This window comes from Sturnira hondurensis, unplaced genomic scaffold (assembly GCF_014824575.4).
Source record: "Sturnira hondurensis isolate 20B ecotype Veracruz unplaced genomic scaffold, ASM1482457v3 Scaffold0006829, whole genome shotgun sequence".
NCBI classification, from domain to species: Eukaryota; Metazoa; Chordata; class Mammalia; order Chiroptera; family Phyllostomidae; genus Sturnira; species Sturnira hondurensis.
Genome location: NW_028079460.1, coordinates 1376988 through 1394733, shown reverse-complemented (window position 1 = coordinate 1394733; position 17746 = coordinate 1376988). Strand labels below are relative to the sequence as shown.

At 38.6% G+C, this 17746-nt stretch overlaps 1 protein-coding gene across 1 annotated transcript in view; it reads right to left on the bottom strand.

Annotated features, from left to right (window-relative positions):
- The window catches only part of NUP210L (nucleoporin 210 like), a 121338-nt gene that overhangs the window by 84247 nt on the left and 19345 nt on the right, over nt 1-17746 (bottom strand). Inside the window, exons 8-10 of the mRNA XM_037050703.1 lie at nt 14601-14669; nt 13991-14097; nt 13173-13313 (exon numbers count right to left, since the gene is read on the bottom strand). Of these exons, the coding sequence (XP_036906598.1) occupies nt 13173-13313; nt 13991-14097; nt 14601-14669 (317 nt within the window). The remainder of the gene's footprint in view (nt 1-13172; nt 13314-13990; nt 14098-14600; nt 14670-17746) is intronic.

Here is a 17746-nt window from a genome sequence, read left to right as displayed (position 1 = left end):
CTCCTGTATGCATTCTGACCAGGAATGGAATCTGTGACTTAGGCATGTGCCCTGACAGGAAATTAAACCCACAACCTTTGGTATACAGGGAGAGGTGCTAACTTACTGAGCCACCCAGGCAGAGTAAAAGGCATCAGAGTTTTAAGATGCAATAAAAACAGTAAAGAACAGCCCTGGCCAGTGTGGCTCAGTGGATTGAGTGCCGGCCTGCGAACCAAGAGGTCTCCAATTTGATTCCCAGTCAGGACACACACCTAGCTGCAGGCCAGGTCCCCAGTTAGGGGCATGAGAGAGGCAACCGATCACTGTTTCTCTTGTACATCATGTTTCCCTCCCTCTCTTTCTCCCTCCTTTCCCCTCTCTCTAAAATTAATAAATAAAATCTTTAAAAACAAAATAAAAACAGTAAGGAACAAAATCAACAGTAAAGAACAGACTCAACCCTATAGCAAACCAAATGTTTACTGTGGAAGATAATTAAGACAGCACTATCAGAATTATGAAAAAGTATACAGGTTAAAAGAGACAACAAGAACCAAAGATCCCAAGTCTAGATAATTGATTCTTAATAGATTTATTTAGATACCACTGATTTCTAAGTATCACTTTTCATAAGTTTTTATATGTTGTGTATATATATATTTTAAAGATTTTATTTCTTTATTTTTAGAGAGAGGCAGGGAGAAAGAGAGAGAGAAATGTCCGTCTGTTGTCTCTCACACCCCCCAACAGGGGACCTGGCCTGCAACCCAGGCATGTGTCCTGACCAGGAAGCCAACCCACAATCTTTTGGTTTGCGGGATGATACCCAACCCAATGAACCACACCAGTTGGGGGGATATATGGCATTTTCATGGCACCCCAATATGATTTCCATTTTAATGTGTGAATTACTTAGAAGTCCATTATTAAAGTTCCTAAATATGCAGTTTAAAAAATAACCCCTTTGTTGCTGATTTGAATTGCATTATTACTACAGAACAGGGTAATACTGATATAACGGCCTCTTCTAGGATAGTTATAAAAGTTTTAAATCCTTTATGTGGATCTTGAGTTGGGAATTTAAAGCTCTGATCTGGCCATTTTCTTTCCCCATGTTATCCAGCACACTTAGAAACAAAAATCAAATCCATAATAACCATATATACATGATTTTCACTAACATGTTTTATGGCAGCAACTACCTTATATGAAATGTTAAAGGAACTTATCTAAGAAAAAGAAGATGGTCAAAATTATGAACAGTAAAATGACAACAAACTCACAACTATCAACAACTGAACCTAAAACAAACAAAAACAAACACAAACTACCCTGGCTGGTGTAGCTCAGTGGATTGAGCGCGGGCCTGCGAACCACACGATCAAGGTTCGATTCCCAGTCAGGGCACATGCCTGGGTTGCAGGCCAGTTCCCAGTAGGGGATGCACGAGAGGCAACCACACATTGATATTTCTCTCCTCCTCTCCTTCCCTTCTGCTCTAAAGATAAATAAATTAAATTTTAAAAAAACTAAAGAAACAACTAGAACAGGAACAGTCACAGAAATGGAGATCACATGGAGGGTTATCAGTGAGGAGAGGGAGGGGGTAGAATGAGGGAAAAGGTACAGGAAATAAGAAGTATAAATTGGTAGGTACAAAATAGACGGGGAAGTTCAGAATAGTATGAGAAATGGAGAAGCCAAAGAACTTATATGAATGACCCTGTACATGAACTAAGTTGGGTGGAATGCTGGTGGGAGAGGGGGTACAGGGTAGAGGGAAATAAAAGAGAGAAAAAAATGGGACAACTGTAATAGTATAATCAACAAAATACATTTAAAAACAAAAATCAAAAAATAAAATAACAATAAAACCAATAAACTTTTGAATTAAAAAAGAAAGAAAAAATATCATGAGATGCCACTTCATATCCGTTAAGGCAGCTGTTATCAAAAACCAGAAAATGTGTGTTTGTGAGGACACAGAGAAATCAGAACCCTTGTAAACTGCTGGTGGATTGTAAAATAGTTCTGCCAATATGAGAAACAGTATTATGGTTCCTCAAAAATTAAACATAAATTTGCCAATTATCTAGCAAATCTACTTCTGAGTATATATATATATATATATATACCCAAAAGGACTGAAACCAGGGACTTGACAAGGTATTTGTATATCCATGCTCATAGGAGCATTATTTATAATAGCCAAAAGGTGGAAACAACCCAAATACATCAACAGATAAATAAGAAACAAAGTGTGGCATATTCAAATAATGGAATATTATTCAGCCTTAAAAAGGAATGAAATTCTGATACATGCTACAATATAAATGGACCCTGAAGACATTATATCAAGTGAAATGAGCTAGATACAAAGGGACAAATATTGTGATTCCACTTTCATGAGGGATCTAGAATAGTCAAAACCATAGAGAGGAGCTAGAGTGGTGAGCACCAGGTGGTAGGGGTAAGGGAGTAGCGGGTTGTTGTTTAAGGGGAACAGAGTGTCAGTTTGGGAAGACGATAAAGTTCTGCACATAGGCGGGTGCTGAGAGTTGCACACAATGTAAATGTTTTAATGTCACTGAATTGTACAAAAATAATTAAAATGGTAAATTTTGTTATGCATAGTTTATCACAATAATAAATAAAACTTCCCATAAAGAAACTTCCAAACTCAAATGCACCCATTGATGAATTCTACCAAATAATTAAGGAAGAAATGCCACCAGTACTATACAAACTTTTCTGGAAAATAAAAACAATTACTTTCCAACTCATTTTATGAAGCCAATATTATCTTAATATCAAAATCTGATAAAAACATTACAAAAAAGAAATAGAAGAAGGGGGAAAAGCTACAGGCCCTTAAGAATATATCTCTTTAGCAAATTAAATGCAGCAATGTATAAAAAGATAACAAATCACGATTAGGGGAAGTTAATCCCAAGACTGTAAGGTTGGTTTAATATTAGAAATCAAAATGAGTGATGATTATAGCTCCTGTGAATGTGAGCTACAGGGTCCTGCCATATACTCCTCTTCATATGTTACCTGATAAAGGTCTTTAAAAAATATGCATATCTATAAATAATGTATCATTGAGTAAGAATAGATAAATGTCATTTGCTTATATATTAGAAGTATATTTTTATAAAACAAAGTGATCCCAAGATTTCTTCCATTTAGGTGTATGTAGATATAAATGTATGTATGTGTCCGCTGATGCATTTGACAACACTAATGTAAAGAAAACATTGTTTAGGTTATTAGGTATTTTTAGGTTGTTAGAATCATTAGGAACTTATGTTTAAAACATATAAAGAATGTAAGAAACCATTGGATTGCTCTCTTAATAATAAAGACAATGTGTAATCACTAAAAGTTTACTTAAGAGTATTTGATAAAAGCTCTGAAAACAACAAAAGCCCCCAAACATATGCATATTTCTTTTTTAAAAATATATTTTATTTATTTATCTTTAGAGGGGAAGGAAAAGAGAGAGGAAGAGAAACATCAATATATGGTTGCTTCTCCTGCATCCCCTGCTGGGAACTGGCCTGCAACCCAGTCATGTGCCCTGACTGGGAATCGAACCATGATCGTCTGGTCGCAGGCCCGCGCTCAACCCACTGAGCTACGCCAGCCAGGGCATATGCATATTTCTTAACTTACAGCACAATACATTAGACAGAAACATAATATGCAATTGACTGGCTTGGTTGGGAGATTGATTACAGTAAGCAAATAAGTAAATACATTGACACTACTGTTTGAGACTATTGTTTGTTTTGTGGGTATTGAATTGTATGAGTTTTTTATAAATTTTGGGTGTGAACACCTTATTGGATGTTTCACTGGCACATATCTCCCATTCAATAGGTTATCTTTTCATTTTTTGTTTTAATTTTTTATTGTTGTTCGATTACAGTTGTCCCCATTTCTCCCCCATTACTTTCCCCTGCCCTTCTCACCCCCACCTCCTACATTCAAACCCCCCCCCGGGCTATCTTTGTCCATGGGTCCTTTTTACACGTTCCTTTTTCTTTCTTTCTTTCTTTTTGATGGTTTCCTTTTCTGTGAAAAAACTTTTTAGTTTGATATAGCTCCATTTGTTTTTTGTTGTTGTTTCCCTTGCCCAAGGAGATATAACAGAAAAAAATATTGCTACAAGAAATGTCTGAGATTTTACCGCCTATTCTTTCTTCTAGGAGTTTTATGGTTTTGAGTCTTACATTAAGTTTTTTATCCATTTTGACTTTATTTTTGTGTATGGTGTGAGAAGATGGTTTAGTTTCATTTGTTTACATGTATCTACCCAATTTTCCCAACACCATTTATCAAAAAAGCTGTCATTACCTTATTGTATGTTCTTACCTGCTTTGTCAAATATTAATTGACCATAAAAATGTGGGTTGAGGACTTCCAGCCAACATGGAGGAGTAGATAGACATACTGTGCCTCCTCACACAACCAAAAGAAGAACAAAAATTTAGAAACAAAATAACCAGTACAGTTCTGGCTGGTGTAGCTCAGTGGATTGAGCGTGGGCCTGAGAACCACACGATCGCGGTTCGATTCCCAGTTAGGGCACATGCCTGGGTTGCAGGCCAGTTCCCAGCAGGGGACTCACGAGAGGCAACCATACATTGATATTTCTCTCCCTCTCTCCTTCCCTTCCCCTCTAAAGATAAATAATGAATAAAAAAGATCTTTGAAAAAAAATAACCAGTACTGACAGGAAAATGAACTGTATGGAAGTCCAATAACCAAGGAGTTAAAATAGACACATTCATCCAGACTGGTAGGAGGGGCGGAGACAGGCAGCCGAGTGGGGAGGGGTCGAGGCAAAAAAAGAAGTGGCTGGCAGGCCCCGGGCATGGGGTGGCAATAGGCAAAGCCAGCGAGGCAGCAGATTGTGGAGGGGCACAGGGGCACAGAGCGCCAGGTGGCTGGTGGACCGGGCCATCCCAGATTTGCATGCAGATAAACCGGGGGAAAATAGGGAGTGAGACAGACTGTGCAACCCAGGGCTCCACTCACAGGGAAATTAAGCCTCAAAACACCAATTGAAAACACCAGTGGATGCTGAAGTGCTGGGAGAAGTCTCTCTGCCTCACAGGAGAGTTTGTTGGAGAGACCCATGGGGTCCTAGAACATACACAAACCCACCCACATGGGAATCAGCACCAGAAGGTGCTGGGGGAAGACACTGAAGTCCAGCTGAGAGTGGAGCAAGCTCCACTGTTCCCTCTTGGACCCCTCCCCCACAAAGAGCGATGTGAATACCCGCCCCGCCCTGGTGAATACCTAAGGCTCTGCCCCTCACTACTTAACAGGTGCATCAAGACAAAAAAGGATCCGAGGACTTCTGCCAAGATGGAGGCATAGGTGGAAACACTGTGCCTTCTCCCACAACCAAGTTTGAATACAACAAAGGTTTAGTAAACAAAGACACAGCCAAAGAACAGAAAATTGAACTATACGGAAGTCCGACAACAACGAACCCTTCAACCAGGACCAGTAAGAGGGGCGGAGCCAGTGCCAGAGCAGGGTTGGGCAGGAAAGATCCCCTAACCCAGGCACACAGGCAGCCCGGACCCAGTCAGGGTGCAGGGCAGACTGACCACGGTCGCACATTCGCCCACAGTGAGACAGACCTGGCAGGCTCCCCGGGGCGAACCCAGTGGTGGAGGGCTGATGGCGGTGTCACATTCACATCCAGTGGGAAGAAACGCATGGGCCCCGGTGACAGTGGCAGCTGCAGCAGCAGCCGTGGGAGGCGGTAGATGGGACTGCCATTGCTCCTCTTTGACCCCGCCCCCACATACAGCGTCACAGCCCGGCAACTGAGTGTCCCCGCCCTGGTGAATACCTAGGGCTCCGATCCTGATACGTAACAGGTAGGAACAGTCCAAAAGATGGCTCAAGAAGAACTCAAAGCCCCAGAGCCGATAACTCTAAGTGACCAAGAAATAGCCAGCCTCTCAGATGTACAGTTCAAAACACTGGTCATCAGGATGCTCACAGAACTGGTTGATTATAGTCACAAATTAGAGGAACATATGAAGGCTAAACTAATTGAAATGAAGGGAAATGCACAGGAAACCAATAGTGATGGAAAGGAAACGGGGACTCAAACCAATGGAGTGGACCAGAAGGAAGAACGAAACATCCAACCAGAAAGGAATGAAGAAATGAGAATTCAAAACAATGAGGAGAGGCTTAGGAACCTCCAGGACATCTTTAAACGTTCCAACATCCGGATTATAGGGGTACCAGAAGGGGGAAAGAAACAGCCACGACTGGAAAACGTATTTGAACAAATAATAAAGGAGAACTTCCCCAGTCTGGCAAAGGAAATAGACTTCCAGGAAATCCAGGAAGCTCAGAGAGTTCCAAAGAAGTTGGACCCAAGAAGGAACACACCAAGGCACATCATAATTGCATTACCCAAGACTAAAATGAAGGAGAGAATCCTAGAAGCATCAAGGGATAAGGGGACAGTCACCTACAAAGGAGTACCCATCAGACTGTCAGTGGATTTCTCAAAAGAGACCTTACAGACAAGAAGGGGCTGGAAAGAAGTATTCCAAGTCATGAAATCCAAAAACCTACAGCCAAGATTGCTTTATCCAGCAAAACTTTCATTTAGAATGGAAGGACAGATAAAGTGCTTCTCAGATAAGATCAAGTTCAAGGAGTTCATCATCACCAAGCCCTTATTATATGAAATGTTAAAGGGACCTATCTAAGAAAAAGAAGGTGAAAAATATTTTTTTAATTAATTTATTTATCTTTAGAGGGGAAGGAGAGAGGGAGAGAAACATCAATGTATGGTTGCCTTTTGCGCATCCCCTGCTGGGAGTTGGCCTGCAGGGAACTGGCCTGCAACCCAGGAATGTGCCCTGACTGGGAATAGAAGGTGAAAAATATTAACAGTGAAAGGATAGCAAACTCACAGTTATTAACAACCACACCTAAAACAAAAGCAAACCAAGAGGACAGCTAGATCAGAAGTGGAACGATAGAAATGAAGATCATATGGAGGGTTAGCAACAGGGGAGTGGGAGGAGGAGAGAGGGGGAAAAGGTACAGAGAATAAGTAGCATAGATGGTAGGTAGAAAATAGGGGGAGAGCAAGAATAGTATGGGAAATGTAGAAGCTAAGGAACTAATGAGTATGACACATGGACATGAACTAAAAGGGGGGAATGTCGGTTGGAGAGGGTGTGCAGTGTGGAGGAAAGTGAAGGGGGGAAATGGGACAGCTGTAATAGTGTAATCAATAAAATATATTTTAAGAAAGAAAAAAGTGTGGGTTTATTTCTGGGATCTGTATTCTGTTCAATAGTCTACATGTCTTTTTATGCCAGTACCATGCTGTTTTGATTACTATGTCTTGTAGTATAGTTTGATATCAAGTAGCATGATTCCTCTAACTTTGTTCTTCTTTCTCAATATTGCTGTTGCTATTCCAGGTATTCTGTAGTTCCATGTAAATTTTTGGAATATTTGTTCCAGTTCTGTGAAATACACCACTGGTATCTTGATAGGAATTTTGTTGAATCTGTAGATTGCTTTGGGTAGCATTGACATTTTAATGATGTTTATTCTTCTTATCCAAGAACACAGTATATATTTCCAATTATTTGTATCTTCTTTAATAACTTTCTTTAGTGTCTTATAATTTTCCAAGTACAGATCTTTCACTTCCTTGGTTAAATTGATTCCTAGGTATTTTTCAGGCAATTGTAAATGAGAATCTTTTTTTCAGTTTTCCTTTCTGATAGTTGTTTATTGGTATATAAAAAATGCAACCAATTTCTGAATATCCTGCTACTTTACTGAATTTCATTTATTAGTTCTAGTAGTTTTTAGGTGGAATCTTTAGGGTTCTCTACATACAGTATTCATGTCATCTACAAATAATGACAGCTTTACTTCTTCCCTTCCAATTTGGATGCCTTTTATTTCATGTTCTTATCTGATTGCTGTGGCTAGGACTTCCAGTACTATGTTGAATAAGAGTGTCTTATACCCGATCTTAAGGGAAATGCTTTTAGTTTTTCCCTGCAGAGTATGATGTTAACTGTGGTCAGTTGCTTATAAAACTAAATATGTAGTACTATATGATGTATGAATTGCACTCTTGGGCATTTTATCACAGAGAAACGAAAACTTATGTTCTTACCAAAATCTGTACAAGAATGTTTAGAGCAGCCTTATTTGTAATAGCCAAACACTAGAAACAACCTAAATGTTTTCTAGCAGGTGACTAGTTAAAACAAAGTCCAGTATATCTATACAATGGTATACTACTCAGCAATTTTAAAAAATAAAATATTGATATATGCAATGATTTGGATAGATCTCAAGGGCATTATGCTTAGTTGAAACTCCCAATCTTAAAAGATATGAGTTGATTATATAACATCCGTAAGCTGATAAAACTTTAGAAATGGAGATCAAATGCTAGGGGATAGAGAAAGGACAGGAGAAGTGGGTACAACTATAAAAAACTCATATAAAAGATTTCTTCTGTGGTGATGGAACAGTTTTATATCATGATGATGATAGCTCCTACATGAATCTGTCTGTGGGCTGAAATTTCACAGACCTATACTACACATACACACTCACTGGAGTATATGAAAAAACTGACTAAGGTTTGGCCCTGACTGGTGTGGCTCAGTTTGTTGGGCATCGTCCCACAAAGCAAAATGTCACCAGTTCAACTGCCCATCAGGGCACATGCCTGGATTGCGGATATGGTCTCTGGTTGGGGTGACATATGAGAGGCAACTGATCAGTGTCTCTCTCACACATCAATGTTTCTGTCCTTTCTCTCTCTCCCTTCTCCTTTCTCTTAAATAAATAAATAAAATCTTTTAAAAAACTGTCTAAGGTCTAAAGTATAATTAATAATATTGTACAAATGTTAATTTTCTGAAATTCTTACAGTTATATAAGATGTCACTGTTGGGAAAACTTGATAAAGGGTTCAAGGAACTTTATGGACTAAATATATGTTTATTTTAACAATTTTATTGACATAATTACATACTATATGATTCATCCACTTAAAGTATACAATGTAATGACAGTATATTCACAGTTTTATATTCATCACCATAATAAATTTTAGAATACTTTCATTACACAGAAGCAAATCCCAGACCTAATTAGTTGTTACTCTCCAAGTTCCCCATTGCCTCCCCCAGCTCTAGGTGACCACTATTTCCTGTCTCTATAGATTTGCCTATTCTTGGCATTTCATGTAAATAGAATCATAAAACACATTGCCTTTGTGCTTTGTGTCTAGCTTTTTCCACTTAGCCTAATGTTTTCAAACATTATCTACATTGTAGCATATATTATTACTTCACTTTTTATTGCCAAATATTCTGTATGGATATGCCATAATTTATCTATTCACCAGTTGATGCACATTTTCCCTTCTATTATAAATAATGCTACTATGAATGTCCATGTACAGGGTTTTGGGTCAACATATGTTTTCATGTCTCTTGCATATATGCACAAGAGTGAATTTGCTGGGTGGTACAGTAATTCAAGGCTTGGTCTCCTGATGAACTGACACCTGTTTTCCAAAGTAGCTGTAACATTTTACATTCCCATTAACAGTGTATGAAGGTTACGGTTTCTCTACATGCTCACCAACACTTGTCATTGTCTGTCTTTTTTTTTAATCCTCACCCAAAGATATCTTTGTTGATTTTAGAGAGAGAGGAAGAGAAAGAGAGAGAGAGAGAGAGGTAGGGAGGGAGAGAAACATCAGTGTGAGAGAGAAACATCAGTTGGCTGCCTCTCGCATGTGCCCTGACCAGGGAATGAATCCGTGGTCTAAGCATGTGCCCTGACTGGGAGTGGAAACTGTGACCTTTGGTGCACGGGATGACACTCTAACCAACTGAGCCACCCAGCCAAGGCCGTCTGCTTTTTTTTTTAGCCAGTTGGGTGTGAAGTGGTATCTTGTGGTTTTGATCTGGATTTTCCTAATCATGTTGAATATATTTTTATGTGTTTATTGGCCGCTTCTACATCTTCTCTGTCCTATGTATAATTTATTCATCTTCCTCTAAATATATAATAATATCAAAATAAAGTTTTAAGAAGTTATTAATGATAACTCTTCCTCCGAAATGGCTGTATGCTCCAGTATGTTCAAAAAAGACTTCTAAATTCAGATCATATAATAATCTACATCTTACCCCCAAATACAGAAAAGGGTGAATTATTATCCAACTTTCTTTACTAGATAGTGAGGAAACTAGGAAAACTCAACACTTCCCTCTAATCTCACTGAATTAAGATTATGGATATATGAGCTAAAATCTTCACACCAGCCCTGGCTGGTGTGCTCAGTGGGTTGCGTGCAGGCCTGAGAATGGAAAGATCTCTGGCTCAGTTCTGGTTGGGGCACATGCCTGGGTTGCAAGGTTCAGCCCCTAAACGGGTCCTGTGAGAGAGGCAACCAATCGGTGTTTCTCTCCCTCTCTTTCTTTCTCCCTTCCCCTCTCTCTAAAAATAAATAAATAAAATCTTTTTTTCTTTTTTTAAAGCAAGATCTGTGGGATTGAAGAGTGATTCCAGAATGGGATCAAACTGCCAGAAATACCTCAACAATGGATTTAAAAAATCACTGCAGTTGACACTGTTGAAAAAACTGGAGATCTTTTAACAATGAATATAGATCCATACCTGACTATAACTAACCCAAACACCATTCACTCATTCATTTAACAAATACTTATTTGTGCCCTGGCTGATGTGGCTCAGTGGATTGAGTGTGAGCCTGTGAAGCAGGGGGTCACTGGTTCAGTTCCCAGTCAGGGCACATGCCTGGGTTGTAGGCCAGGTCCCCAGTGGGGGACACTTTAGAGGCAGCCACGCATTGATGTTTCTCTCCCACTCTTTCTCCTTCCCTTACTCTCTCTCTCTAAAGGTAAATAAATAAAATATTTAAAAACAAACAAACAAATACTTATTTGTAACAACTGTATTTCATCAGTCACTCTTGTTGGATGTAAAGGCAACAGTTGTGAGCACACTAGGCATAATCATGGGCCTCAAAGTTTATCACCTTTTGAAAGAAGCAAGTAAAACACTAAAGTATGATAATTATTGTGATCTTGGAAGTTCAGGGAGCTCTGGAAATATATTAAAGGGGAAAACATACCCAAGGAACTAATGTTTAAGGTGGACTTGTACAACAGATAGGAAGTATTGTGAACAAGAGGAACTGTATTTATTTATCAAAACAAAAATAAAGCTTAGAGCCCTGGCTGGTATAGCTCAGTGGATTGAGCGCAGGCCTGCGAACCAAAGGATCTCAGTTTGATTCCCAATCAGGGCACATGCCTTGGTTGCAGGCCAGTTCCCAGCAGGGGATGCACAAGAGGCAACCATACATTGATATTTCTCTCCCTCTATCCTTCCCTTCCCCTCTAAAGATAAATAACTTTTTAAACGTCTTTTAAAAAACTGCTTTAAAAAATAAATAAAGCTTAGAGGTAAAAAGAAACAAGACACTTTCTAGAAACTGAAAGTTCAATGTGGCTGAAACATAAGAGAGGGAAGTGACAAGACTCAAAGCTGCAGAAATTGTCAGGAGCCAATCATTTAGAAGAGTCACAAACTCAAATGCCTGTGAGTACCAAGTAGGTAACACAGACATGCTTATTAAGCTAAGTGTAAAATAACTGGGACTGGCAGGAAATATGGAAACCTGGAAAGGGTAGTCTAAATGGCATGGCCACTATCTATTCCGGGTCAGCACTGCCAGATTTTCACGTGATCTAGAGAATCAGAACTTTTGGGTTTTATTTGAAATTTCCCCAAATGAGGCTCAGATGCCAAAAAACAAAACAAAGTAAGACTACACAAGATAGTCTGCAGATCACCAGTTTGTAATCTCTTCATAGCAAGTCCTAGAAAACCACATTAAGGAGTTTAAAATTTACCTAAAATCAATGGTAAGCCACCAAAGGAATTGAAACAGTAAATACATAATGATTTTTTTAACTTTGGGAATATCATTCTAGGGGCAATATTGGACGTAGAAATACCAGTTAAAAAGCTACTGTGAAAGGCAAGGTGAAAGACTGCAATGGGGATAGTAAGAAATGTGTTTGTGAGACATTTACAAGACATAGCATTCAATTACATACTGAATGTAGAAGGTGAGGAAAAAGGCAGAGTCACAGGGGACTCAAGATTTTGTCTTAAACGACTGGGTAAAAGGACAACTGGAGCCCTGGCTGGTGTGGCTCAGTGCATTGAGCACGGGCCTGCAAAGCACACGATCTTGGTTCAATTCCCAGTCAGGGCACATGCCTGGGTTGCAGGCCAGTTCCCAGCAGGGGACTCATGAGAGGCAACCATACATTGATATTTCTCTCCCTCTCTCCTTCCCTTCCCCTCTAAAGATAAATAAATAAAATCTAAAAAAAATTTAAAAAAACAAAACAAAAAAGGACAACTGGAAAAAAAATTAGGTCTAAGGGAGGGAAACAAATTTGACAGGCTTTTAAAACTCAGGGACTTATACATTTTAGAGGTATTAAAACAAATTCATTCCTTATCTCTTTACCCAGTAACTTCATTTCTGATATTATATATATAATATGAAAATTAACCAAAAGGAAAAAATTATACAATACAAAAATACTGCTATGCCATTTTCAATAGTAAGAGACTGGAAATAATGCAAAAGTTCAATGTGGGAGGCATGGTTAATTAAACTGGTAGATTAATCCTCTGGCTTTTAGAGTAGATAGTACTCTATGTGGCCCTGATGATGCCTGTGCACTTGAAATAATTATTTAAAGGAACTTCAAATGGTAGTTCTGAATTTATATTCATAAATATAGTGTCATCAATGCAGATACGTATAATAACAAAGAGTGGAACAGAAAACTGATAGAGGTAAAAACTACTGATTGTAGTGTTTGTCAGTTTTTTATTTATGTGGAAGGTAAAGGTGGGATATGCCACATATCTGCTTCCAAATCAAGAATCAGAAAGCCTCACTCACCGTAGTTTTTTGCAGAAAAAAGAAAAGAAAAGAAAAAATCAGAAAGCCTCATCAGTGTTCTCAGAAATTTTTCTCCTCCCCCACATCAGTGTTCTCAGAATTAAAAGACGATCCTGTTAGCTCCTACCTGGTAAATGATGGAAGTCAGGGATGCGTTTATCACCACAACCCCATCTTTCAGGGCTTTCACTACACGGTAAGATCCATTCACAGTGGTTAGCTGCTCTTCAAAGAACTCTGGTAGGAACCAGCACATGATCCTCATGTTCTGAAAATTAGCCCAACAGCAACACAAACCTGAAGAAATGTTTTTTCCCCTAAAGCCATCTTAATCCCAAAGCATTAAAGAGAAAAAGTGTGGCTATGCATTCTGGGGATAAATAAATAAATAAAAACAAAATCTTTGCTCTCTCTCATGAAATTCTAAGTTTGAAAGATGTAATTTTAAAGTGGTGCCAGTTTGTGAAAGACCTGTTAATGGCAAGTAATCAGAAATAAAGACAAACCTTAGGTAAATTTGAATGTGGTTTTTGCCACTCCGTAGTCTCACAGTTCTCCGGGGGCGGGGCTCCTGGAGAGTGAGTGGTAGTACACTTCACCCTTGATGTTCACACTACTCCTCTCGTCTCTACGAAACTGTGGTGACCATCTCTGAATGCAGTTGTAGAATGAGGGTTCCCTCCAAAGCGTCACCACTGGTGCTCCTTCAGTTCTTTTCTATAGTTCTGACCAAATCCTATCTTTTACTTTGGCTGCTGTTCCTCAAGGACAGAACTATTTACTAATAATGATGATGATGATGTAGTAACTTGTATTTCCAAAGGTAAAATCTGGGAGCAAAGGAAAAAACTGGCTCCCTAGCCACACGCATGTACCCACAGACATAGGCTCACTCAAAGACTTATCCGTACAAGGGGCTACAAAAAACACAAAGGAAAGACTCACATCTGAAATGTAGACCTTTGTGCTGCCTTTATCAAACACTTCTACTGTGATGACATACACCTGTCCCACCTCTAGGCTCCATCGGTCTCCAGGGTGGACTGTGAAACCTACACACAAATCAAAACCAAAAATATTGGGAGAGTTTCTAAAGTAAATCCTGTACTTCATTCTATCAAACTGTATAATAATTTGGGGTTCCAAAGATCTTTGGCTCAACTGAGCTCAGGTACAAAGAAATACTCTCAGTTATATCTGTACACAAAAACAAACCACAACTGTGTTCATTCATAATGTGTCAAGAAAGACTTTAGCTATTTTCAGTCAAATTGTTGTAAATGGTCTAAAGATATTCAGATTCTTTTCTCTTGTATAAAGTCTCTTTTCCTAACCCAACATTTTATTACATGAATCTTCATATTTTTCTACAATCTGTTTCCAGATGCTTCACTCTTGCAGACAACATATAACCAGAACAATGTGTGAAAACATGTCAAAGTAAAGTTGAAGTTGAAGTTAATTAGGTCTCAAAATGAAGGTTAAAGAAGCATTGTACTTTTTAATGCACTCACTTTAGCTTTTTAGCTTTCAGAAAATCATTATCTAAAAATACCTAAAAATCCAGGCTCTACAACATATATGGTGCAGTTTGGAAGTCCAGACACAGATCGCATATGGACATCTTAATTTTTGCTTAAGGAAATCACATGAGCCAGAGTTGGATGAAAAGAAAACATGAGCTACCAAAGGAAAAAAAATAAACCCACCAACAAAATTCTACCTTTTACTATCCTTTGAAAAGCAAAAACTACCCTGGCTGATGTGGTTCAATGAATTGAGCCTGGGACTGTGAGGCAAGGGGTTGCCCTTCGATTCCCAATCAGGGCACATGCCTGGGTTGCAGGCCAGTCCCCAGTGTGATGGCGCACAGGAAGCAGCCACACATTGATGTTTCTCTCCCTCTTTTTCTCCCTCCCTTCCCCTCTGTCTAAACAAATAAATAAATAAAAATTTTAACTTGTTTTAAAAAGCAAAAATTTGTACACTTCTGAGAAGAATCTGAGGGACTCAGTAGTCACCAGAATCAGGTATTCTTGAATTTCAAATTCGAGGAAGATGGAATGAGAGAAAAAATGTCATGCTCCGTGCTTTTAATATTCATTTAGCTGCAGAACCCTTTCTTTCTTTTCTTTTTAAATACTTTATTTATTTATCTTTAGAGGGGAAGGGAAGGAGAGAGGAAGAGAAACATCAGTGTATGGTTGCTTCTCGTGCATCCCGTGCTGGGAAGTGGCCTCTGTAGGGAACTGGCTTGCAACCCAGGCACGTGCCCTGACTGGGAATCGAACCGCGATCGTCTGGTTCGCAGGCCCGTGCTCAATTCACTGAGCTACACCAGCCAGGGTAGAACCCTTTCCCCAAATAAATCCTTACACAGGAGCTTGTAGTGGAAAGCAGGACAAAGTGGCATGGCACTGGCTGAAGGGATGAACATTGGAGATGCAGGAATAAGGTGAGGCATGACTTGCCATGTAGCCTTGGGCTCTGTAGGCTGTTTTAAAAAACCACTAATTGATTTTCTGTTATCTGCAACAAATCTTTAATACCAAAATGTTTTCTCTTTGCCACCAACATTACTACTGCATCACTTATACATCATACTACCCATTATTCCCTTCAGTTAAATTCTAGCAGAAATACAAATTTATTCTGCTATCCATATATACAGACCTAATTAGATATCTGCTATCCATATATACAGACCTATGATCTCAAAATATACTGCATCCAAAAGCTAAGAAGACAGCTGTAATAGCACAAATAATAAAAGATTTAAAATTTAAAAAAATGAGATCTTCTAAAAAAACAAAACAAAAAAGAGCTAAGTTATTTCTGCGCTGAAAAATATATAACTGAGATGACTGAACAGAAAACACTCATTAATTCCAAATATATTAATTGAAATGTTGTATTAATTCAGTTATGCACTAAGCTACAATTTAGCACTACATCATCTATAGTGATAATGGAAATAAAATATTTAATCTACTTGAGGGATCAGACTTGTAAGGCTGCCTCAGTACTCCAGAGGAGCTGCAGATATACATACAATTGATATGCTAGTTAAAGATTACTTCTATGTATTTAATTTTTTATCTATTTATTAAAGCAAATCTTTTTAAAAATTTTTAGTTTTTAAACAAAATCTTATTTATTTATTTTTAGAGAGGGGAAGAAAGGGAAAAAGAGAGGGAGAGAAACATGAATGTATGGTTGCCTCTTGTGTGCACCCACTGGGGACCTGGCCCACAACCCAGGCATGTGCCTTGACTGGGCATCTATTCTTTGGTTTGCAGGCAGGTACTCAATTCACTGAGCCATACCAATTAGGGCTAAAGCAAATCTTTGAAACACTGTGTAAGCAACTCTACCAATCTAGAGTTGATTCTGATTAGATACTCTAATATAACATTAATAAAATATAAGAGTAGAAGAAATCCAGAAATACAACATTCCTTTCATTTTACAGAATGAGGAAACAGATCTTGATAGGTCTCTAAACTAATTCATTTCTGTTATCAAAATAAAACATCTTCCTTCCCAGCCCTGGCTGGTGTAGCTCAGTGGATTGAGCACGGGCCTGCGAAGCACACAATGGCGGTTCAATTCCCAGCCAGGGCACATGCCTGGGTTGCAGGCCAGTTCCCAGCAAGGGACTCACGAGAGGCAACCATACATTGATATTTCTCTCCTTCTCTCCCCTCTAAAGATAAATAAATAAAATCTTTAAAAAAATAAAAAGTTAATTTAAAAAATAATTTATAAACAAAACAAAACAAAAATCTTCCTTCCATCTAATCCTTCCACCTACTCTGAATCTCATGTTCTCTTGCCCCTCAGAAATGTTGCACTTTTCTCCCATATCTCTGCCATCTCTCTATTTAACTTACAGACATGTCCAAGTTTCCCCTACCCTATAATTCTCATGTCTTTTTCAAACCTCTACCTTCTTTTTCTCCTGCTTTTCAAAGCCAAGCTGTTTTTAATTGACAAAGTAAGCCAAGACTTCCTAGTACTATAGTCTCTATCTTTATCTCTACCTATTTCACTCGAGGAACATTCTCTGTAAATTCTTCACTTGGTTACCACGAAGCTCCTCTCTCCTGGTTCTCCTATCACTTTTTAAAGATTCTTTCTTGGCCTCCTTTAGGGTTTCTCTTCTTCCACATGAACTGTAAAAGCTGGTATGGAACAGTTTCCTCTTGCGCCCTCTTCTCTTCCAACTCTATAGCCCTCGCTAGACGATTCCATCTACAGCAACAGCTTCACCTATCACCTATCTATAAACTAATTAACTTTCAAATATCTATCTTCATTCTGAAATTTTCTCCTCCGGATCTAGTAAAAATTTCTACTTGAATGTCACACAGATAATTCAAGTTAACATGCAAAAAAACTGAACTAGCATAGTTTTCTTTTCCCTTAAACCTGTTCCTTCTCTCATACTACCCATCTTCATGAACAGTGCCACCAGCCCCCCTAAGGCAGGTGCTGGAACAAATTATAAATAGTCACCATCCATGTCCTCAAGAAACACATAAATAGTTAAATATAATGCATTTGAGTATTTACTACTTTGGAATAAATAAATATACACTAAGAATTTTTTTAAAAGATCTTGTAAGTCTGCCTAGGAAATTCAGAGAAGTGGGGCTCTTCAAAGTCATTAACAGTTACTGAGTCCCAACTGTGTGTCTG